General features: G+C 46.0%; 1 protein-coding gene across 4 annotated transcripts in view; it reads right to left on the bottom strand.

The window, feature by feature from the left end:
* The window catches only part of LOC109903937 (AT-rich interactive domain-containing protein 1B), a 230,646-nt gene that overhangs the window by 192,403 nt on the left and 13,924 nt on the right, over window positions 1-24,319 (bottom strand). For all 4 annotated transcript variants that reach the window (XM_031788275.1, XM_031788277.1, XM_031788276.1 and 1 more), the window contains exon 2: window positions 8,233-8,427. In XM_031788275.1, coding sequence (XP_031644135.1) covers window positions 8,233-8,427 — 195 coding nt within the window. The remainder of the gene's footprint in view (window positions 1-8,232; window positions 8,428-24,319) is intronic.

Raw genomic sequence — 24,319 nt, 5'->3', positions numbered from 1 at the left:
GTTGAGTATCTAGAGCATCAGCATTTGTGTTTTCGATTACAGGCTCAAAATGAAACTCGTCAGTATATTCTTGTTCTGAGAAATGAAAGCTATTCCATCCGAGAAATTGCCAAGAAATGGAAGCTCTCGTACAACGCTGTGTACTACTCCCTTCAGAGAAGAACGCAAACTGGCTCTAACCAGAATAGAAAGAGGAGTGGGAGGCCCCGGTGCACAACTGAGCAAGTGGACAAGTACATTAGAGTGTCTAGTTTAGAAACAGATGCCTCACAAGTCCTCAACTGGCAGCTTCATTGAACAGTACACGCAAAACACCAGTCTCATCGTCAATAATGAAGAGGTAACTCCGGGATGCTGGCCTTCTAGGCAGAGTTGCAAAGAAAAAGCCATATCTCAAACTGGCCAATAAAAATAAAATATTAAGATGGGCAAAAGAACACAGACACTTGACAGAGGAACTCTGCCTAGAAGTCCAGCATTTTGTACACTCAGCGTATTTAAGCCAGTCTAAATGCAAGACAAACAGTGGAATGATGAGCTAGACTTGAACTGTAGAAATCTGTAATTTGGAGCAAGAGGAAGATTAATCTTAGCACTGCCAATTAGAGGAGAAACAAATCTACCCATAACTACAGAGACATAAAACATCTCTCTCTCCTCTGTCTCTCTCTCTCTCCCCACACTCTCTCTCTCCTCTGTCTCTCTATCCACCCTTCTCTCTCTCTCTCCTCTGTCTCCCCCCCCCCACTCTCTCTTATACACACAATCACTCTATAATTCCACTTCTCTGTCTCTCTATCCACCCGTCTCTCTCTCTCTCACTCTCTTTCCATCTGGCTCAATGCTAAAAGGCAGATACTATTTTCATTCTGTCCTGCTGTTTGTAGGCTTTCAGCACAAATAAGGCAATGCAAAATATCCCAGTGAGTGTTGTTGTTTGTGGGAGAAATTAGCCATCAGCTATCAGAAAGTCATTGGCCATTATGATACACAGAGTGAATGTACACCCACCACTATACACCATTAGTGATTGTATTTGAAGTATGTCTGAATCCAAAGCATAGGGGATGGTATGTGGAATCTCTGGATTCAATTCACCAATTTAGACAGAGCTACAGTAGCATTTTCCCACTAATCTCCACAAAAATGGGGACAGCTTCAAAACAGGAGCAATTCCCGACCTATTCTAACACTTTTCACAAGCGACTGCAAAAACATTTGAATGTACCTCGATACAACTGACGCTGGGTTTAAATGGAAAAACAATAAAGTGGCTGTGTGAGGGACGACGTGCAAAGACATTTTTATCTGTCGCTAATGGACGCATGGCGTCCTGCTCCTCATGGCTGATTGGCTGGGGCATATAGAACAGTATGGTAATAAAAATAACAAATGAGAACAGGCCATTAGAGTCATTGACGAGCGCAGGGTTCCCACTAATTAATTGATCCTGAAACTTCATGTATTCTGCAGCGGGAGGAACCTTAATTAATCAGCCTCCATACATCTCCTGGCAGCTGCGCCGTACCACAGTCCTCTTTTCTCTCCATCCTTCCTTCCCTCTATCTTTCATTTCTCCTATCCTTCTCTCCATCCCTCATAATGTCTGCTGTTTTAATTGTGGTTTGGAAATTATGCCCTTGGTCCCTGAGGAGAGGGATGGATGGATGGAGGAGAGGAAGGACTTTGAAGAGCAGCCTTCAACATTTCAAAATGCCTTTCAAAGAGCCACTGGCCCCCACCATCCTCCACAAGCCCCCACCATGGGCCCCCACCAGCCCTGATCCCTATCTTCTCTGACTTTCCGGGTGTAATTGATGTGTCCCTCTCAGCCATCCGTCAGGCTGACCAGCGCTCAGTACATTATCCCCCCAGACAGCCACCAGGTTCCTAAGTGATTCCAGCGGCTCAAAGTGTTCCTCACCAGGGCAGAAACACATTTCAATCAATGCCATAAATTACCCTGGCTAATTCCATGCCGTCAATAGCCACGGCACAGAGGTGATGGGAGCCCATCTGGGAGAGTGAGATCCAACATTTTATGGTGCGGGAAGGAACGAAGAAAACGGGTAACGTCATACCTCATAGATGAAATGAACGAACAGAAGAGAGGAAAGGGATTCAGTCAACCTTTCTTTGAATGAGAAGCTCTGAAAGTAGCAGTGGAAAGAAAAGGCTAGCAGAAAGGACAGAGGTCTTCACCAATGGAAGAATGGACGCTGGCCACAGCCACATTTCCACTCCAGTGTAATGATTGGATTCTATTAACTTCGCAGAGGAAAGTCAGTTTGTCAGAACAAGCAGCAGCAGCCACTGGTAATAGTTCCTCCATGGCTTGTTGACACATTTTACCTCTTTCATTTCACAGACAATCTCTCCCCCCCCCCCCTCCAACACATCAAACGCTAATGTTTCCTTCAAATTCCTTTTCCTTTCTGTCTGCCAACTTTGACATCACAGGAAATTACAGTGGAATTGGCAGCCTTTTTACTTTCAAGTTCATTCCACTTCCAAAGAAATACCTGTCTAGTCCTGTCATCCGACAGGTCCTTCTGCCGTGCTCCCTGCACTGTTTGTTCTGCCTCCTGTGGACCAACGTTGCCTCTGTCACATCACTGATGCACAAAGACACAGACACACACACACACTTAATTGAACACAGGTCCACATTTGCTTGAGGGCGGAGGCTTTCCTTCAGAGATAAAACATAGTTCAGTTGTGCTTTAAGGAGAGGTGGGAGAGACAAAACATTTACATTGACGCCACACTGTTGGGTTACTGTGTGAGCCTGCTGAGGAGAGCTGGGGCTGTAGCTGTGTGTGTGTGTGCGGGTGCGGGTGTGTGTGTGTGTGTGTGTGTGTGTGTGTGTGTGTGTGTGTGTGTGTGTGTGTGTGTGTGTGTGTGTGTGTGTGTGTGTGTGTGTGTGTGTGTGTGTGTGTGTGTGTGTGTGCGTGTGTGTGTGTGTGTGCGATTTAATACCTGTAGAAGCTCCCAGTCCTTTCCCAGCATCTCACTGGAGTGCTCCAGGCTAAGGGGTGGTCATGGCAGCTCTACCTCCCCAGGGAGAGGACTAAACCTGGGATAGAACTCATCTACACGCCTGTCACTGTTCCAGACAACAGCGATTAACCACACACAGACACTTATACAGGAGGCAGAAAAGCATCCCTGCCACAGCAGGCCCAGTCACACTGTCACTGGGAAAAGAGGAGAGGGGATCGATGTTCTGGGGCCATGAATTGTAAAGGTAAACCCCTAGCCAACCTATCCACTACAATTCATATTGGGAGGGAGTACTGATACAAGCAGTAACCTGGATGGTGAACCAACACTCAGCCTAAACACAACACACAGACACAGACACACGATACATGACAGCCACTAGGGCATCCTGGGTGCCACCGACGCAGGCCTGTGATGTCACGTTGCCTGGCTACCATCCAGCAAGCCTGTCTACAGCACACCAAGCCCTCTGCCTGCCGGGAGCACAATGCATCATGGGGGAAAGACAGCCAGAGGCTTGTCATGTAGCAGTACATCACAGACAGCCCTGGCTGGCTCTTTGACCCTCTTTCTCATCGCCTAGTCTCCGTTTGTCTTGCTCTTTATCCTGTAAAGATGAATCTGATGATTCAAATGCTTCCACGTCTCCAGATATAAATTAATTACTTTTCAGTTGGTTATATTTCAGAAATATTTCCGATAATTATAACATTTAGAAGTCCGCTTCCCTTGGCCATAGCGAGGGACAACAACTCATTTTATTTGGCTGATTATTCTGCGTGGCTGCTCTGTGATATCTGCTGGCCCTATGGTCTTTCACCTTGTTTTCAATAGCTTTTATTTTCAAAAGACCAAAATGGAATTTGTGTGGAGTTTCTTTTGTGTATGTGTGTGTGTGTGCATTTGGGCCAGGACGATAGCAATATCGCAACCCTCGTTAGTATCGTAGCAAGGAAACAAAACACAAATCAGATTTAAATTCTTTAGAAAAACAGGCCTAATGTTGGAAACAAACATTATCTTGTAATTCAGAGTCACATTTATTTAATTTCCAAGCTATAGCAAACCATTTTTGCCATGAAAATAAATATTGCGATACGGGTATTGTCCCGGCTCTAGTGTGCCCGTCCACTACCCAATCATGTATACGTGTGTGAGGGCTAGCCTGTGTACGTGTGTTTTTTCACAAAATCCCTCTCCTCTGCTAGAGTAGGTTTCTGATGCCTGTGTGTATGAGGCAGCCCGGTCACTGCAAAAAGATGGCGATTTCGGACGCTCAAAAACGTCCCGAAAATGTTGATTATATGCCTTCCTCGGCGCTCACCGCAACAAAAATGTCAACGATTGCCTAGCACTGATGATCGCAGCCGGAGAGCACTGCTTAGACCAATGCGCCTCCGCAATTCACAATGCTCTACCAAGCCATGATAATACTTGATGATAGTTGATGTAAACAGCGGGTTGTTTTAACCCTAACCTTAACCACTCGGGATTAATACCTAAACTTAACCCTCTGAGTCGTTTCTGTTTTAACCTAGTAACTACCCAGAGTTAACCCTGTAACTGAACCCTGTAACCTGAATTAATGCATCAAAAATAGACGATCTTCCATAATACGTCGAATTTCAAAGGGAAACTATGAGATCTTGTTGTATGTGGAGCCGGAGTGTGCTGATGTCATCAGAGCAAGCCAGAAGCAGCCTGCAGCAAGGAAGTCTGACGTGGTCTCTAGTCTCAGTCAGTCTGCACACACACACACACACACACACACACACACACACACACACACACACACACACACACACATACACACATACATACACACACATACATACACACACACACACACACACACACACACACACACACACACACACACACACACACACACACACACACACACACACAGCCACGCTGGATAGACCCTGGGGTCCAGCTATAATCAGGGACAACAATGAGAATAACATAGTGGAAAGCTAATATTGAACATGAGAATGGGAGAGTAAATAATGAAAACAGTTTAAATGACACAGTTCATTAAGCAGTCTCCACTGCTTTATGAACAGTGTGGATTGCTGGGTCGTACTGTGTACAGCATTTACTTCAGAATACACTGGGTCTGGCCTCCCGAGTGGCGCAGTGGTCTAAGGCTGTGCCACTAGAGATTCTGGGTTCGAGTCCAGGCTCTGTCGCAGCCGGCCGCGACCGGGTGACCCATGGGGCGGCGTACAATTGGCAAAGCGTCGTCTGGGTTAGGGGAGGGTTTGGCCTGCAGGGATGTCCTTGTCCTATCGCGCACTAGTGACTCCTGTGGCGGGCCAGGCGCAGTGCACACTGACACGGTCACCAGGTGTACAGTGCTTCCTCCGACACATTAGTGCGGATGGCTTCCGTGTTAAGTGGGCATTGTGTCAAGAAGCAGTGCGGCTTGGTAGGTTGCGTTTTGGAGGACGCACGGCTCTCGACCTTCGCCTCTCCCGAGTCTGTAAGGGAGTTGCAGCGATGAGACAAGACTGTAACTACCAATTGGATACCATGAAATTGGGGAGAAAAAGGGGTAAAATAAATAATACATTGGGTCTGAGTGTGTGTGTGCGTGCACATGTGTGCATACGTTTTTTATATAAATGTAATCAGAAAGAATGAAGTCTGTTTGTCCTCTTCAATATCATCTGTCCTCTCACTATGTGGGCAACAAAACTTGGCGAGACACATTAAAACTCAGACCATCAGGCCAGGTTAAATATAGCAGTACAGCAGGGAGACGAGAGCATTCTACCCAGAATAGACTGGCCTGCTTTCAACCAACCAACCAAGCAACCAAACTGACTGAGCCATTGTTCTAGTCTCTGTATTGAGACATACAGTATCTCTAACTCACTACACACATGCACGTACGCACACATACAAACAAACACACACACTTACACCTGTCGTGACTTGACTTTAACAATTCATCTGAAGACTGCTATTTATCTAATTAACTAACTATGTTTAATTGTTACCTGATTATATTAATCATGTAACAATTAACTCATTAGGATCTGGGGCACCACGAGAGCGGTTCTTTAATTATGTCGCCTGTAAGGCCTCCGGTCAGAAGGTAGGCGGCTGACGCGCAGCCCAAAAACGCGGAAATGTCAAGCTCGTCGGGCTTGGCGCGACCGGGTGTCAAAGTGATGATACTTAAAGAGTTACCATCTCCCAAATTGAACTCTAAAAGGTCTTTACCTATCAATAAACAGTCAACTTATTAATCATAACCTTGTATAATATCACCATTCTGAACATTTGTAACCTCCTTGCATCTGCAAAAACCCCAGCCTTACTTATTATTCAGTACTACACAAAGTGATTTAATCATTTTTTTCTTACTAATTCAATGGGAATGTGATTTAATTATTTTTTTCTTACTAATTCAATGGGAACACAAGATAAACATACACACCTTGCACCGGTTATTGACTAGAGACTTAATATGCTGAAAACAACAGGTCCCTAGTGGACATGGCTGCGTGTTAAAGAAGAGAGGGACAAGGACACTACTCTTACCTACAGTAACCATTTACTTCGCACACAAATCACCACCCGCTTTGAGTAAGAAATCATGAATGTATTTACGTGAAATGCCTGGGTTCACCGGTTTTCGTGGCACGCTTGTAAGGCTTTGATTGTCCGAAATGGTTCCGACAAGTCTTCTACTGTTGTCCTGTTTTGTAGTTGTCCAGTATCCAATGACTTGTTGTGTTGTCCTGAACAGAACTACAGAGTTGAATTTGCTTCCATTCGCTCTTGAAGATGCTTCTTTTAAGATAGGCTAGCCATCCACGTCGATGGTTTGAGCAGAGTAACAGGATGGTCCTTTTTAAATTCGCTTTCAAGGATACTTTACTTAGGACAGCTAGTCAGCCGTGCCAATGATTGTCCGGGAGGTGAGTTTATTGTGTTGAGATTCAAAGTAGAAACCACTTTAAACATGCAGGTGCAGCTTCACGTTTTTCTGGCCTGGTGTGTTTTTTTCTTAACCCATTTATTCAGTTTGCTGGAAACGAGCAGTTCTGGCAGGCTGGCACACTCCCTGACCTCACTGCGGGCGGTAACTCCTCACTGTGCAAAGTTAGGTAAAACAATTACCTCTTATAGCTTCTCAAATCACATCCCACTCTTAACAAAAACACATTCAAAATTGTTCATATATACATGCACAACGTGGAGTATGGAAATGTCATATATGTAGTGGGTATACTTTCCAAGTTACAGTATTTCCTTTATAACATTTTTAATGACATCACAAAAGAACAAACAAAATGACATTTGTGTTCTTAAGATCGCCTCTGACCGTTCCCCACGTTCTATGTTAGAAATATTGTTCCAGCAATCGCTTTTGAACATGTTAGAGTTTCAGAGGGGGGGAAGGTCTGTTGAAACAGAGCGCAGGGCTGAATCTTCTCCCTTGATTTACAACAGGGCGTGAGTTGTTAACCCCCACTAGTTATTTTCTTCCCCCTCTAGGGTGAGAGGGGGTCTGATTGAAGTTATTCATTGCAAAACTGATCTGACCTATTTGGATTCTCGTGAACAGTCATGACACACCTGAATCATTGTCTTAGTGAAGTGCAACTCTGGGCTGTGAGATACAGATTTTGACTGTTGCTAGAATGACTTCCCAGTACTGGGTTTGGTTTCATCACACTACAGACATCAACAAGCCCATTTCAGAGCGAGACAATGGGGAACGCATTGATGAACACCACTGACAATTCCAGATGCCAGCCACGGAAATAAGAGCGGTGGCACTGCATGGCACTTTGGGCTAAATCTGAAATGAAATACAATAGATAGTGTTCCAAATGAGAAACAAATATCCCTTGTAATGCTACTTCTGACAACTGTGACAGGTCCTGTAATCTATTGAACAGAGGATGCTTTCTCAATCACACTGAGATACTTACTAGTCAATCTGACACACTACTGTACCATGACATGATACACTCAGAGAACACAGCATGGCTTGGTATTAAAGTACACTCAAATCAAGTGTCAACCATCAGGGAGGAATGTCGTTTTTTTCCTGGTATATCGCATGGGGGCCCTAGGGAGCAAACACCTGACCCTAGGGAGCAAACTCCTGGCCCTAGGGAGCAAACTCCTGACCCTAGGGAGCAAGTGTGCAACAAAACAGTAGCACAATTTTAAAGCATCTTCCTCATATGGACATAGTGTACATACCTGCTGTTGAGGGTACTGCATGCCGCCCATGCCCGCCTGGCCCCTCCCCTGCATTCCCATTGGGTATCTGTGTGTAGCGGGCGATCCGTATGGCTGGCTGGGGTAGGGCCCGCCCTGCTGCTGCTGAGAGTAGGGGTTGTTGCCCATCCCGTAGAGATGGGAGCGCTTCATAGCCATGAAGTCCACGGAAGCCACCTAGGGGGAACACCGGAGAAGGGAGAGAAAAGGGTTAGTGCCACTTTTTATAGCAATACTTTTAGAAAATCTATTCATACCATATGCAGTTAAGAGCGCACCAAAATGCATGATTCACTGTCAGATCTCTCCAGGGGGTTGACGCTGCTAGGCCTAGACCTCCCTACAAAGGGTTCTCTCGGGTGAATCTAGTCCATATCCACAACTGGTTAGTGGACTACAGGGGTATAATATAACAGTAATATCAAATACTTCTGTTTGTCAAATACCCTTCTTCTGTTTGAACAACTGTTACACAGCACACTGAACCTGAAAAGAGAGAGGTGCCAGGAGCAATCTATTCCTTTTCAAGTATTTCACATTTACAGGTTATTTTCTGGGTCCCGGTGAGTTAACGGGAAAATCGTAGCCAAAATGTCAGGCTGTTAATCCGTCACCTGCATTGTGGATTCGTGAGCAAGGCAGATTATGTGGAGTGTGATGTCTCCTCGCCGCTGTGCTGCATCATGGATGATTTATGACATGTGTTGCCTCTGTCTGTCTCAGACAGACATGGGGCTACGTGTGGCTCATCTCCTGCCTCCATCAACAATAGCTCCACATCCCCACTCAATAAGGCCTGAACCAACCCTGTTGGGAGAAGCAGAATGGCCTACTGTACTGTATTGCACATGCTGCCCGGCTGCTCATCAAGGGACAATATCCAGGAGACAAGTCACGGAGAAAATACCAAGGCATTCATTAAGTAGAGGAAAGTTATACTATGTTTTCTTTCCAAACACTTTTATGTAGTAAATGCAATATGTCATAAAAATAATATAAAAGAACAAGTCAATATTCTGTGAGAAGGAAGTGATGGATGGTGTTTCCTGTTTTCTGCTCTTTGTAGCTTCTTCTGCAACCAATCACCTCTCCAACTAACCACACATTTACCACAACCACTGACTGTACCCACAGACCAAGGACCACAACCACTGACTCACCATGCCTATTGACCACAGTGACCATAACCTGACCACATATAGAAAAGAGATATGCTACTGAATATGTTGTATGTGGAGTATGTATAGGCAAGACAAACACATTTTCACAATTTCACTAATATTTATCAAAATCAACAAATCACAGCTTGTTTCTGGGTTCGTTCAGTCGATTTGACCTAATTAAGTAGATTCATGTTGAAAAATAATGCTATAAGAATCATTTATATTACTAAACGATCCGTTGAAAATGATACTGTTGCTGCTTCCTGTTGTCATGGCTTTTTGATTTATAGCCCAGTGTCAAAACACTGGTTAGAAATGTCCACATTAATAATGGATTAAGCTGAAATATGTCGAGATATTTTGAAGAACATAAAAATGTTAAATTACTGTCCACACATACGGATCTGATTTGTGTTCAGATTACTAGTATTTTGCTCAATTAGTACCTTATAAACTGCACACGTGTCAACATTAGTCAAGTGTCCACTTGAAGCTGGAATTGATGAGCTTGTTCGTCTATAATCAATAGCACAAACAAATGAATCACTCACATTGACATTGTGTGAAAACCAATGGAACTGGCTGCCGTTACATGTGCCATTCGTGCTCCTCTAAAAGGCAAACCACAGCAAACGTAGGTATATTACCCATCGATAGACGAGAAACAACTATCCATTTAGCGACTCTTCTCCTTGTGGGGCGATGTTTCCTGTAGATGGCCAATATGAAAAAGGAAACAACAACTGCTTTCTAAGTCCTGTGACGGACAGGTGAGTATAACAAAGTGAACGGTACCAAACCAAAGAAATGAATCTGTTTAAAGCAGTCACCAATCTGAGGTCATTTCACTCAATTATATGAGGTAAACAATGTGACTTTGTGTAAGGTGGTAACACAAACTGTCCACATTAGGGAAATTAGCACATTATAAAATCATTTTATATGGCAAAATATCAATTTTGGATGATATTGTATGTTGCCCACTCACAAACTATTGCAGCAATTACATCTATTTCCCACTCATTTAACCATTTAGAGAGTGTAAAAAAAAATACACTCAACACAATGTGTCTACTATGTAACATGTGGTCCCTACGACAATGTGATGTAAAGGTTTAAGGTTGAGAACCCATTATCTGGGTATCACATACACTGAACAAAAACATAAACGCAACATGCAACCATTTAAAAGATTTGACTGAAATTACAGTTCATATAAGGAAATCAATCAATTGAAATAAATTCATTAGACCCTCATCTATGAATATCACATGACTGGGCAGGGGTGCAGCCACCCACTGGGGAGCCAGGCCCAGCCAATCAACGTGATCTGTGGTTGTAAAGGAATTTGTGCACAAAACTTAGATAAATAAGCTTTTTAAGCATTTGTAACATTTCTGGGATCTTTTATTTCAGCTCATGAAACATAAGACCAACACTTTACATGTTGCATTTCCATGTATATTTTTGATAAAGCCAAATAATCACACATACACCGAGAATGATAAAAGCCTATTATATAAATTACACCCAAATGTGTGAGGTTCAAAGGTTCATTCTTTGGAACAATATTGTTTTGGAGGAATATCATTATCCACATGACCCTCTTTATACTTCATCGCTTTAAACCTAGAACACATAATAGCCACTTTTGGTATTTCTGTATTCTCCCTACCTGCAGCAGTGTGTCTGCCTTTCCCTCCCTGCCTGCCTAACACTCCTATTAATTAGACAGGCGAATGGCTAAAGGGTACCGCTCTTCAATCCACACATCCAGGGCATGGCGCCGCTCACTCTGCTCTGATACGAGACACACTCAGGTCGCACCTCCCTCCTTCCACTCTCCTCCTCAGGTCATCTCAAGTGGGTCCCCCTTTCCCCAAAACGCTGAGCGCAACTTGAACAAATCTCCTCGTGTCACTTCCGAGTTCAGAATGCCACTGCTACACTAAGACGAAGAATTAGGGCTCCTAAGATTGGGGAAGGAAACACACACACAATTCAATTGGAAGGAGACAGAGAAATGCTGAAATGTCTAAGAGTTACCTCTTAAAGTTACACCATAACTGCAAGCCATGGAGGCTGCAGCAACATAACTTGATTTCCTAGACTGATTTTAGATCTCCTAAAATGATTGAAATGATTTTTCCAATGCTGTCCTGTAAAGTTCTATCAAATGAGATTTCATCCCAAACTAGGCCTATTTCTGGGGATGAGTTAACTGCATAGTTCATTCTATACCAAAAGACTACCTTTGATGAGGAACTTTTGTCCCTTGGAGAAACATCTGTACTTTTGAAAAGAGATGAATAATATGAATTGAATCATGTTTTCGCCAAAAGGGAGTGTAAATAAAACAGTCACGGGGAATAGAGTAAAATAGCTTTTATTTCTTCCAATATATTTTCAGTTTTGTTCATCTGGGCATGCCATTCAATTGAGGTGTTAAGAGACAATACTACATCTGAAATTCAATTGATGAACTCCCCTGCAGTTTTCAACTCTCGTGAGCTTATTGCAAAACAAAGCTATTAAGAAAGAACACGAGCAAAATTAGTATCGGGTGAAACCTGTTAAATTGCTTTTCAGACATCTATTGACTCTGATTTTATGACTTCAAAATGGTTTCAGTCTTTCACATTAATGTGCAAAGTTGTTAATCAGCAAAAACAAAACACTCCCCACAAAACAATGTGAAATGTGAATTATAAAACAACAGAATTTCCTAATAAAAATCAAATAGATATAAAAGCAATATGATTTAATGGTTATTATTATAATTTCATTTTGAATGTGGGTACATAAATCAAAGATTTATTGGCTAATTTAACTGTTTGCCTCCTATACGCGGTTGTGTGATTGTGTGTGTGTGTGTGTGTGTGTGTGTGTGTGTGTGTGTGTGTGTGTGTGTGTGTGTGTGTGTGTGTGTGTGTGTGTGTGTGTGTGTGTGTGTGTGTGTGTGTGTGTGTGTGTGTGTGTGTGTGTGTGGCTGCCTGCATGTGTCCATATGCAGCTCCATCATAAACTGCTAGTCTTGGAACTGTTGAAAGGAGAAACCAGTGTCAGCCCAGCTCACAAACACACACACACATGGATACAACACTGCAGTCAGGCCAGTCACAGTGACCATCACTGTCCTGTCCTCCACACAGATGACCAAATCACCACCTCCCTCCAACAGAAAGATTGCCGCACCAGCCACAACTGCTAACCTGTGTTTATCCTCTCTCCTCTAGCATGGGTTTGGTCCAAGGCTGAGCTGGATGGATGGTCCAGAGGGAGAGGAGCGAGGTCTGAGCCCGCCCAGAGAAAAGCCCTGTTGGCTAGCTGTAGTTGGCTGCTCTGGTCCAGTCCCAAGCCTGACAGCATCGTGAGCATTTGTCCATACATCATACTGGATACCAGTATGCTAACACTATGTGTACATCACAAGAAACAAAGAGAACCAATCACCAATGTTTAATGTAATTAGCTATACTGTAGACGGATATCATTCTCCATCCATTGTACCAACCCCTGTCCCCTGAGAATTGACATGCAGACACAGAAACAACAGACAATCTGAATGACATCCTTTCCAAGTAAATAAGCACAAAATCCGCCGCTTCCTATGAAACCACATGGCTGTGCCTGCAGTACAAAGCGCTGCGTTAGCCCGAAACACAGACGGTTACAACCCGCTGTTTCATACTGAAGAGAACAGGGAGGAAGAGACTGCAGGGGCTGGGGAGGGGAGGGGAGATCGACTTCCATATTAATGTGTGCAAATTCCCCACTCCTGCTGACTAAGATTAGAAAATTAATTTCATGGATGCAAAGACAATACCGATGTCATCAAGCGGAGAGGAGAGGAGCAGGCAGGTTAACTCTTCGTTGCCCAGTCACGATGACAGCAAAATACACAGTGAAGGATAATCTGACAGCAAATGTTGAGTACATGCATTCTTTGGAATAATTTACAGGTAAAAGCTCTTGTCCAGTCTTTTACACAGTCGTGGATATTTAACTACTAGCCTGAATGGTTTTGTGTCATGCATCTTCTAAACTGATGTTACAAAAGGGGCTCCACATAACAATCAGCCTGTAACTGCACCGTACTGGTAAACGGTTAAATAACCCTACAACAACATTGACCGTGTGGTCCACGTTCCCCGGCTGTGTAAAGAAGCAGAAGCTTTCCCAGGACTGAACGTTTGTCAGTGAATATTTATAAATACAAAATCTCATTCCGCTTGACACATCAACCCTCGCCGCGTTGCAAAGCGTCTCTTTACAAATGTCAGCGGTGAGCGTGTGAATGGTCCGTGGGGAGTCGTGGCGGGGCAAATTGGCTTTGCTCAGCCCAACAGGCTCAGTTCTGGGTGGCACAGGCAGCTAGGCATGAAGGCCGGCTACGAATGAGAAGCATGAAATTATCACAGAGAGGGAGAGAGGGAGGGAGGGAGGGACAGAGAGTGACAGAGAGAAGAAAGACAGAGAAAGAGAGCCAGATAGATAGTGAGAGAGAATAGAACGAGATAGAAAGCGAGAGACAGATATAGAGGTAGAGAGAGAGAGAGGAGGCAGATAAGAGTGTGTTGTCATGCAGGCAGGCAGGCAGCAGCAGTAGCATCATACTATTGTGTTGAGATCATGCTGGTAATTGCTCTCCCTGGTGTTAGGATGCTGAGGCTGCTAAGGTGCCAGTCGGTGAGAGTGCCCTCCGCATTTGACACCAATATTTACAACACATCCCTGTGCGTCTGCAAACGCATCCCCCCTGCGCTAAGGAAAAGTGGCTGAGCGTTTGGTTCCTCACGGCGAGCACGCAGCCGTCATTAGAGCAGGCAACAGAGGAGGGATGGAGGGGGGCGAGGGGGAGAGCGGGAGAGGAGGGGAGCTCATCTGTCTGAGGAGAGATTGGGGTCAGACGATGGCAGGAACTCTTTTCCTCATGGAAAAAGACTGAGACTGAGGAGGAAAAAAGCTCAATGACAAAATGAGAGGTGTGCGACGATGGACACACACCAGCACAGAATGAAAACAAATAAAGAATTTAACAGAAAGAGACACATTCAAAACAGCTTGGACCCAAACAACTTGGACAAAGATTCTGCCAACAACTAGCACAGCTCTCGCCACACCAGATCCACGCCAGTATCCTGTGTCCCTCGCCAGTCAGTCGACAGTAATGAATTGTCAGTGTTATGCCCGGTCTGCAATGGTAGTGCCACTGCCAGCAGATGCACCCATTCATTCTACCATTAAATCCTCAGAGCCACATAAATAGATGATGAGACCTATCTCTGCTGGCTGGCTGGCCGGCTAGCTGGTGTCTGAGGAGTCTTAGAGGAGAGCTGATATTGATGTAGAGGAGGAGGAAGAAGAGGCGGATGCTGCCTGTCTCTCCCAGCCTCTCTGAGGAGCTGGCCTGCGCTGTGTTGGAGTGCTAGACGCTTCACTTCCTGTCAGCAGAAACCCTGAGAAAGAGTTTCAGCCGCTACACAGTTATTTCGTGTGAGGGAGGGGAGTCGTGGCACGAGAGGAATGTGCTCCACTTTCCCTCCCAGTCAGCCAGAGACGGAGAGCCAGGCAGGCCAGGGAGAGAGGCAGGCTGCTGGAGAGACGAGACGACGGGCCGGACGGCCACAGACATATGAAAGAGGGAAAAACACAACAATAACCCCATTGCTCCAGGGAGGATAGGAGGCTATGTGTTTATCAAGAAATCTGCCGTGTTTTTTCTCTCTCTCTTTAGAGACCAGGCCTGCCATAAACACTGATATTAAATATACACCAGTTATTCAGGGGAATTACCATCTACGCTAATAGAATGGTCTGGAAGGGGAAGTAATAGTTTACGGCTCCAATAACTATAAATGAGGCAGAATTATCAAGCGTGTTTATGAATTAGCAATGGCTATTCCCCGGTAATGTGTTCAGAGAAGGGGAAAAATACATAAGTGAATATTAAGAGGAGCAATAGATACACAAATGAAGCTAAAGGCTCCTCTGGGCAGAACTACACTCGCTCCTTCATCCATCAGCCTCTCTGTGTCTAGCTGTTATAATAAACAGGCTATTCAGCTGCCGCCGTAACCACAGAGCAAGACGAGCATGGCCTCAAGTAGAGGATTAGAAAAATGGAAGACTGCGCACTTACTACAGTATAAAATATGCTCCTTAATTCTAATGGAAATGTTTTAACCCTTAGGAGTTCATCAATCCATTTGGCGAACTACGTTCCCATCACTTCTCAAATACAGCATTCAAAGCCATAGTGCAGTCCAGGAGAATCACCACGTCTCCGCAGGGAATGCCAGAATGTCGTCGTGCTCTGTGTTTTGGGCCACAGCCCAGTCCTCTCTGGATATCCATGTTTTCATCAATTACTTTTAAAACAACAAACAGATATCCTGACCTTCTGTCCTCCGGCGGCTATTAGATACTCATTAAAAGTCACCTGAAACAATTTGAACCAAATTGATTTCATTATCGGACTCCTCACAGCGACTGTCTGATAGCTCAGCGGGAAATTTACAAAGTTAATTGGAAAATAATATATTTTCATTAATTTTTTTATTTTCCTCCATAAATGCGCTGGCTGCTGTTCGTGTATCACTGCCAGGGCATTGTCTGGATGAGGCAACAGCAGGCTGGTGAATTGATCGCAATACACACTCGCACTGCTCACTGCATTCAGAAATTGAGGCTGGATGGAGAGGGGGTTGGAGAGGGTGTGTGTGTATGTGTGTGTGTGCGTGTAACAATAAACCTGGTCCACCCCGTCACCCCCCCTCACAAGCGGCACAAGGCGAGAGCGTCAGGGGGTTGATTGTCCTCATAATGCCTTGTGCCCCTGGCTGAATGGGCTGGTCGACCTGGGAGTGCCCCGGAAATGGGCTGACTGTGACTCCCACAGCCTCTCCAGGCCACCCCAGGCGAGCGTGCTCAGCCCAGGCCACTTCCAATCGCTTAAGTCCTCTGAATCAATCAGCAAGCTGGATGAGAACATGGGCTGGTGGTGCTGAGCGATCAATGACAGCTGGCCTAAAGCAAAATGCATGTCCAGGCTCCAGCCATCCACCTAAGCTCCAGCCACCACTCACCCAGGCTCCAGCCACCACACACCCAGGCTCCAGCCACAACCCACCCAGGATCCAGCCACCACCCACCCAGGCTCCAGCCACCACCCACCCAGGCTCCAGCCACCACACACCCAGGCTCCAGCCACCACACACCCAGGCTCCAGCCACCACACACCCAGGCTCCAGCCACCACACACCCAGGCTCCAGCCATCCACCTAAGCTCCAGCCACCACACACCCAGGATCCAGCCACCACCCACCCAGGCTCCAGCCACCACACACCCAGGCTCCAGCCATCCACCTAAGCTCCAGCCACCACACACCCAGGATCCAGCCACCACACACCCAGGCTCCAGCCACCACACACCCAGGATCCGGCCACCACCCACCCAGGCTCCAGCCACCACACACCCAGGATCCAGCCACCACACACCCAGGCTCCAGCCACCACACACCCAGGATCCGGCCACCACCCACCCAGGCTCCAGCCACCACACACCCAGGCTCCAGCCACCACACACCTAGGCTCCAGCTACCACCCACCACCCACCCAGGCCTCTCTCAGCCTGTAGAAGGGCCACTAAAGCCTAAGGCTGTGGAACAGTTAACTAATCCTTTATTCATAAACACTTACACTGTCAATATGCGCCCTTCTCTGGACAAACAATTAGGTGGCAGAAAGAATCACCTTCATTTCTGTTACTTTTAATAGACTACAACCGTAACACGTTTTATTGCTCTGTTTTTAAAGCATAGACATATTAAAGCACTGAGAAAGTCCAAAGCAAATCCTTAAATTGCACTGCACGGTCTGTTTCATTTCCCCATGTGTATTTGTCTTGGACAGTGGACAGACAATTGGCAATACTTACACTGTAGGAGGAATGGGTTGTTTGATCCATAGATAGAAAGAGAATAACAGGGAGAAGAGTCCATCTCACACTATTTATTCTAATAGTCTCAGTACGCCCAATACAGACCAGCAGTAAGCTACACACCCAACACAAATGATTTAGGTCTCACCATTAAGGGTTCCCATTTTTCCCCATGGAGATCAAACTCTCTATCTAACCTCAAAGCCAACACCATTGTCAAGGCAGACGTTTTATGGAGGGCAGCCCCGTCCCGGAGCTTTGATCCAGCAGGCCAGACAGGGGTCGTAGTGCAGGCAGGCAGCCCATCTGGGAGGCAGCAGGGGTAAATGGAAGCACATTGAGCTGCTTTTACAGTTTAAAGGCTCTGAGCAAGCAGCCATTCCTCTACTAGGACCACTGGCTGAGAGCTCCACTCAAGACATACCTTAGTTAGATGGAGGCTTGGAGTCTACAGAGAGTTCAATGTGTGTGTGTGTGTGTGTGTGTGTGTGTGTGTGTGTGTGTGTGTGTGTGTGTGTGTGTGTGTGTGTGTGTGTGTGTGTGTGTGTGTGTGTGTGTGTGTGTGTGTGCGCAGAGCAAAACAATATACAATTCATGTTGTGGTCAATATCCAAAAGCTTTCAAGTCAGTCACAAGTAACAATATAAAAACAAAATGTCAATCTCTCTGAGGAAACATGGCTTTCTCTTCCATCCCTCACAAATTATTCATGACAAAAGCTCAATTTATTCATTCCATTCTGTTTACTTTATTGCTCTGCTTTTATTCTCCTTTCTTCGCATTTGTTTACAAGAATAAAATCCTGACAGAATGATCCTCTCCACAAGTAAAATAAATCACAGCACTCACACATCATTCAAATTCAAAGAAACATCTAAATTATAGATGGCCCTTTTCCCCCCAAATATGCATTTCATTAGCATTTCCTGCTGTTCTATCTCCTCCACATGCGGGAAGGAGAGAGAGAGATGGAGGGAGGGAGGGAATGGGAGCAGGCTCACAGTAAAGCAGGACATGTCCTCTTTCCCAGGCCTAATTTAGGATTCAATTACAATACTCTTTAAAAGCGTCGACTTCGCAATTAATTATTTTAAGATTAGCCTGACAGTAATGGGCTTGCCACCAACGCTTCCCGACGCAAGACGGCTCGGTTCAGCCACAAGACCTTGTTGCCTCTCTCTCTCTCTCTCTCTCTCTCTCTCTCTCTCTCTTTCGTGTTCTCTCTCTCTCTCTTTCTCTCTCTCTCTCTCTCTCTCTCTCTCACATTCTCTCTCTCTCTCTCTCTCTCTCTCTCTCTCTCTCTCTCTCTCTCTCTCTCTCTCTCTCTCTCGTGTTCTCTCTCTCACTCTCTCTCGTGTTCTCTCTCTCTCTCTCTCTCTCTCACATTCTCTCTCTCTCTCTGTCTCTCTCTCTCTCTCTCTCTCTCTCTCTCTCTCTCTCTCTCTCTCTCTCTCACATTCTCTCTCTCTCACATTCTCTCTCTCTCTCTCTCCAGAAAAAACATAGATATATAAATCAGTAAGCAAACCCTTCCCTCCCTCTCTGTCCTTTCTTTTTTTACACATTGTTGTGTTATATTCTGTTTTTCCCTCCGCTTTCTCTCCCGCTCGCTCTCCTTGGCACACGATTGATATTACTATGCTGGGCTGCTTTTATGAGCCACTGGGGCCTGCCGTCAGCCCCAGCCCGGGGAAAAACGCTGACGGATGGCCCCTCTGCCGCCGCCCGCCCGCCACCCGCTTGCCGCTGCGAGGCGTAAGCAAAAAAATGTCCTCCTCCACTTTGATTGGAGGCAAGTGAAGCATTTCTCTTCTCCGCGTCTGCAGCCTTTCTCCCCCCTCTCTCTCGGTCTCCCTCCTCTTCACTGCCCCCCCCCCCCCCCTTCTCTCTTTATTTCTCGCTGCCTGCCTGCCTGCCGCCTTTGCGCTTGGAAATTAATGTCTTCCCCCCCTCGGCATCAACCAGCCCCTATTCTGTTTATTTAAATATTTGATATGTAAGCAGTCATAAAATAAGTGTCATAACACGGGGAGAATGATATGTGGAAAGGCCATTACGCATAATGGTTTCTGATGCACACAGGGCCCATAGTTTAGCCCAATGGTACACGTGACAGGCCTGAGCAGGGAACCAACCGGGAATAGATGGGGCGGAGGCGCCCAACGTGCAGAAATCAGAGCTAGCTGCATGCCCAACTAGACATCAGCACAGGCAGAAGGCAGGGGGACCCTAACACCGGGAGAATAGGGCCTCTCTCAAGCACTATTTACCTCTGAAACACACATTCACAGGATTCCACAATACCCATACATTAGGACATATGACATCATCTGTGTCCTCTTCTGTAAACTGAGATTCTTCTGCTCGATCTAATTGATCTGACAAGTGACAGAAACCTCTTCGTTTCCTGCTCCTCAGTGCAACTCTGAACAATGTAATATTGACCCACCTGAATTTCCCAGTTGGGCAGCATCAGTGCTCTCAATGGATAAGGCTCATCCTAGGAACACAATCACTTCCCTATCTCTTCTCCTTTGTGCCCGGCCTCATTTCCCTCTCATTTCTCCAAGTGGCAGATGATTTGTATCGGCCTACATGTGCAACACCCAGAGGAGTACAGCTGTTTCAATTCCACCACATAATGATGAAGATATGAAGGGAGAAATGAAGTAAATACATCTCACAGCAGACCCAAGTCATAACAGAGCACAGATAAAGGGCCCTGATCGGTAGAAAACAGAGAGACGACTTTGACCCTGGATTTCTACTTCATCCCAACATACTATATAAACATTGAAAGTGACAATCAGCATAAAAATCCATAACCTAATTAAGAAAAGAAGGGAATGTGAGGATGTTCGTTAAGGTGATGGCATTGGCCTGGCATTTCAAACATCCTCTCTTTAACAAGCGCTCATTAAGCCACAGGTCTGAGGGTTAGGGGTCACAGGTCAACAAGGGGTGTTTCCACTGACCCCCAAACCACACACTCGCCAAACACACACACACACACAGGCTAAGGACCTCCAGAGCCCAGGTCCCCTCGTCCTCCAGCTCTTCTCACCCTCCAAGCTCGTAACTATTTCTAATTGGTCTGATTGCCTTATTTCCTCCTCTCCTATGATGGAACTATTCATCTTAGATGGATAATGAGTGCAGCAGGCAGCACAGTCATCCACTAACTAACTACAGCGCTGAAGGTCAACCCCAAAGACTGGCTGACTGACTGGGGAGGAGGACGGAGAGGAGAGTTGACAACATTCTGGGAAAGAGAGCAAGAGCGATAGCAGAGGACAGAGGGTGAGAAGGGTAGAGAAAGACGAGAGAGAGAAGAGCGAGCGAGAGAGAGACAGAGAATGAGATGGACAGTGGGAGAAATGCCTTCCCTTCAGATTGCAGCAACCACTAAAGCCATGTCTGCAATTCTGTCGCTGTCACTGGATGTTCCAGACTTTTCGGAGAAATGTGCAGGTCTGTGATTTCCAACACATAAACAAATAGCCACATACGCAGTGAAAAGAAATGACGAGACTCTGTATGTGGTGTAATATACTACTGGAGATGTTGGTATTAAAAGCATTCCCTTACAGTCAACTCCATTTAGGTTAAATGTCAAATGTGTCAGGGTGTGATCATCACGCGCCACCACATCAGTCTGAATACACCCAGGTTCCTTCTAGCCCAGAGCATGTCACAGCCTCCCTACTGGGCAGAGCAGCCCGTTGTAGGCCCAACTATGGACTATGCTAACGTAATCTCCATCAGAGCCCTCTGACATACAGCTGACATTATGGTAACCTTTTTACAGATTAAGTCAACAATACCAATGGATGTTCATCAAGAAGACACAACATGGTATGGTGGAGGGAGGTGGTGTTACAACAGATTTCTGTTTAGTGTTAGCTTTCAGTGAAATATGCCAGAAACCCTGCTTTTGCATTCAATTTTAAATCAGTTGTAGGTGCTTTTGCTAAAACAATATATTTTCTTTGTGTAACTACAGTGTAGGTACAAACCGGTTAGTGAATTTACATATTGATCTATCTGCACGTGTATTTTCAAACAAAACCTTCCCTTACTCCCAAATTATTTCTCAAGATTGCACAGAAATACTTGAACGGGTTTACTGAGTTTGTTTGCGCTCACTTACAGAGACACGGCGTCTATATTTTCTCATGCTTTTGTGCCGATGTCCAGTCAGCCAGTGTTTCTGTGTCATATGGTGTGTTGGGGATCTAGATGATATTATTACAGTCTTGATTGGTGTAAATGACAGCCTGTTCCGACAGAGGTGGTCAACACAGTCTCACCACAGACTCTAAATCGTCATCATCATCACCTTCACATACGGTCACCAAAACAATAACAGTAACAGTTGAATATTGTCCATCAGACACATAAAATGTCATGGAGACAAACAAACTGCCTGCCAGACTGCTATGTCTCAATGTGTCGGACGAACAAACTAAAGTCCCCGGCAGCCAGGCGGAGAAGTGTGCCGATCACCACACACACACACACACACACACACACACACACACACACAAAGTAAGTGCCGGCCTATCATCTAGCATTCTTCCCTTGGGCAAAGGGGAAGGGGGTGATGTCAGAACGATACTGATATCCTCTGTGTATAAATATTGTAGCATACAAACACCTCTCGCTTTTCTCCTCTCCATGAACCCCCTGACTCTTTCCTGTACTGAGGCAGAGGGAGCGAGAGAGGAAGAGGCAGCAAAGGAAGAGAGAGATGCAGATGGGAGGATATAGAGGTAGAGATAGCCCCACTGGGGTATATCCCCTCTTTTCGACTCCCTTTAACCCTCCACTGGAGGACCACATGCTTAGAAAACACCCAGGAGATCAGAGAATAGAGGAGAGGAGAGGGGGAGCAAGAGAGGGCTAGTGGGGGAGCAAGAGAGGGCTAGAGGGGGAGCAAGAGAGGGCTAGAGGGGGAGCAAGAGAGGGCTAGAGGGGGAGCAAGAGAGGGCTAGTGGGGGAGCAAGAGAGGGCTAGAGGGGGAGCAAGAGAGGGCTAGAGGGGGAGCAAGAGAGGGCTAGAGGGGGAGCAAGAGAGGGCTAGTGGGGGAGCAAGAGAGGGCTAGAGGGGGAGCAAGAGAGGGCTAGTGGGGGAGCAAGAGAGGGCTAGAGGGGGAGACAGGCGGGCTGGAACAATAACAAGAAATAGAGAGCGAGAAATCCCTTTTCCTCTGAGAGGATGGGGTAGTGTGTGCCCTTTTCCTCTGAGAGGAGGGGGTAGTGTGTGCCCTTTTCCTCTGAGAGGAGGGGGTAGTGTGTGCCCTTTTCCTCTGAGAGGAGGGGGTAGTGTGTGCCCTTTTCCTCTGAGAGGAGGGGGTAGTGTGTGCCCTTTTCATCTGAGAGGAGGGGGTAGTGTGTGCTCTGCTCTCCTCCCATCCACCGGCCGCACGTGGCTAATTTGCATGTGTGAAGGTCAGGGGGATTGTGGGAGGTGAGTGAGGCCCCCGACCTGGCTCCCTGCCCAGCCCAGCTCTCCCCTCCCGCCAGCCAGCCAGCCAGGCAGCCAGCCAGGCAGCCTGCCACACACACAGCACCCCACCGGTGGAGGGGAATAGGATAGCTCCAGGATACCAGAGAGAGAGGGGCTGAAATCACCCGACCAACCACTCTGGTCGTAAACACATATTACTGTATAATCATCCCTTTCTTTTGACTTGGAGAGGTTGGGGCAAGTTTCACATGGAGGGCTATAAATACTCTGACATTTCCCCTGTTCACAACTCCCTCTCTCAGTCTCTGAAGTCTGCCCCATGCCTCAGTAGCCCTGTGTGAGTTCAAATGCTGCTGTCGCTCGCTGCTAAATTTCCATCCTTTTCCGATTGCCTCACACTCTCTCTCTCTCTCCACAGAAAAGACACTATGAGGCCCTCTTCACACCCCTGCTGGGAGGAATAACCAAAGAGAAGTTTGGCTGGTGGAGCTGAGGCAGTGTTGATAGGAGCTTCCCTGAAGTCTCCCAGACAGACAGACAGACAGACAGACAGACAGACAGACAGACACAGGCAGTTTGGAATTGGAAATAAACTCAACACACTATCACAGTTTATTGTGAAATAGACACAAATGACTTATTCTAAATATACAGTGCCTTGCGAAAGTATTCGGCCCCCTTGAACTTTGCGACCTTTTGCCACATTTCAGGCTTCAAACATAAAGATATAAAACTGTATTTTTTTGTGAAGAATCAACAACAAGTGGGACACAATCATGAAGTGGAACGACATTTATTGGATATTTCAAACTTTTGTAACAAATAAAAAACTGAAAAATTGGGCGTGCAAAATTATTTAAACACTATTTCCCATGCTTTTCAATTAACCATAAACAATTAATTAACATACACCTGTGGAACGGTCGTTAAGACACTAACAGCTTAAAGATGGTAGGCAATTAAGTTATGAAAGTTATGAAAACTTAGGACACTAAAGAGGCCTTTTTACTGACTGAAAAACACCAAAAGAAAGATGCCCAGGGTCCCTGCCCATCTGCGTGAACTTGCCTTAGGCATGCTTCAAGGAGACATGAGGACTGCAGATGTGGCCAGGGCAATAAATTGCAATGTCAGTACTGTGAGGCCTAAGACAGCGCTATAGGGAGACAGGACGGTCAGCTGATCGCCACACAGTGGCAGACCACGTGTAACAACACCTGCACAGGATTGGTACATCCAAACATCACACCTGCGGGACAGGTACAGGATGGCAACAACAACTGCCCGAGTTACACCAGGAAAGCACAATCCCTCCATCAGTGCTCAGACTGTCCGCAATAGGCTGAGAGAGGCTGAACTGAGGGCTTGTAGGCCTGTTGTAGGCTTGGTCCTCACCAGACATCACCTACGGGCACAAACCCACCGTCACTGGACCAGACAGGACTGGCAAAAAAGTGCTCTTCACTGACGAGTCACTGTGTTGTCTCACTAGGGG

Source organism: Oncorhynchus kisutch, linkage group LG14, assembly GCF_002021735.2.
Source record: "Oncorhynchus kisutch isolate 150728-3 linkage group LG14, Okis_V2, whole genome shotgun sequence".
Lineage (NCBI taxonomy): Eukaryota > Metazoa > Chordata > Actinopteri > Salmoniformes > Salmonidae > Oncorhynchus > Oncorhynchus kisutch.
The sequence above is the reverse complement of the archived record's forward strand: the minus strand, read 5'-3'. Positions and strand labels throughout refer to the sequence as shown.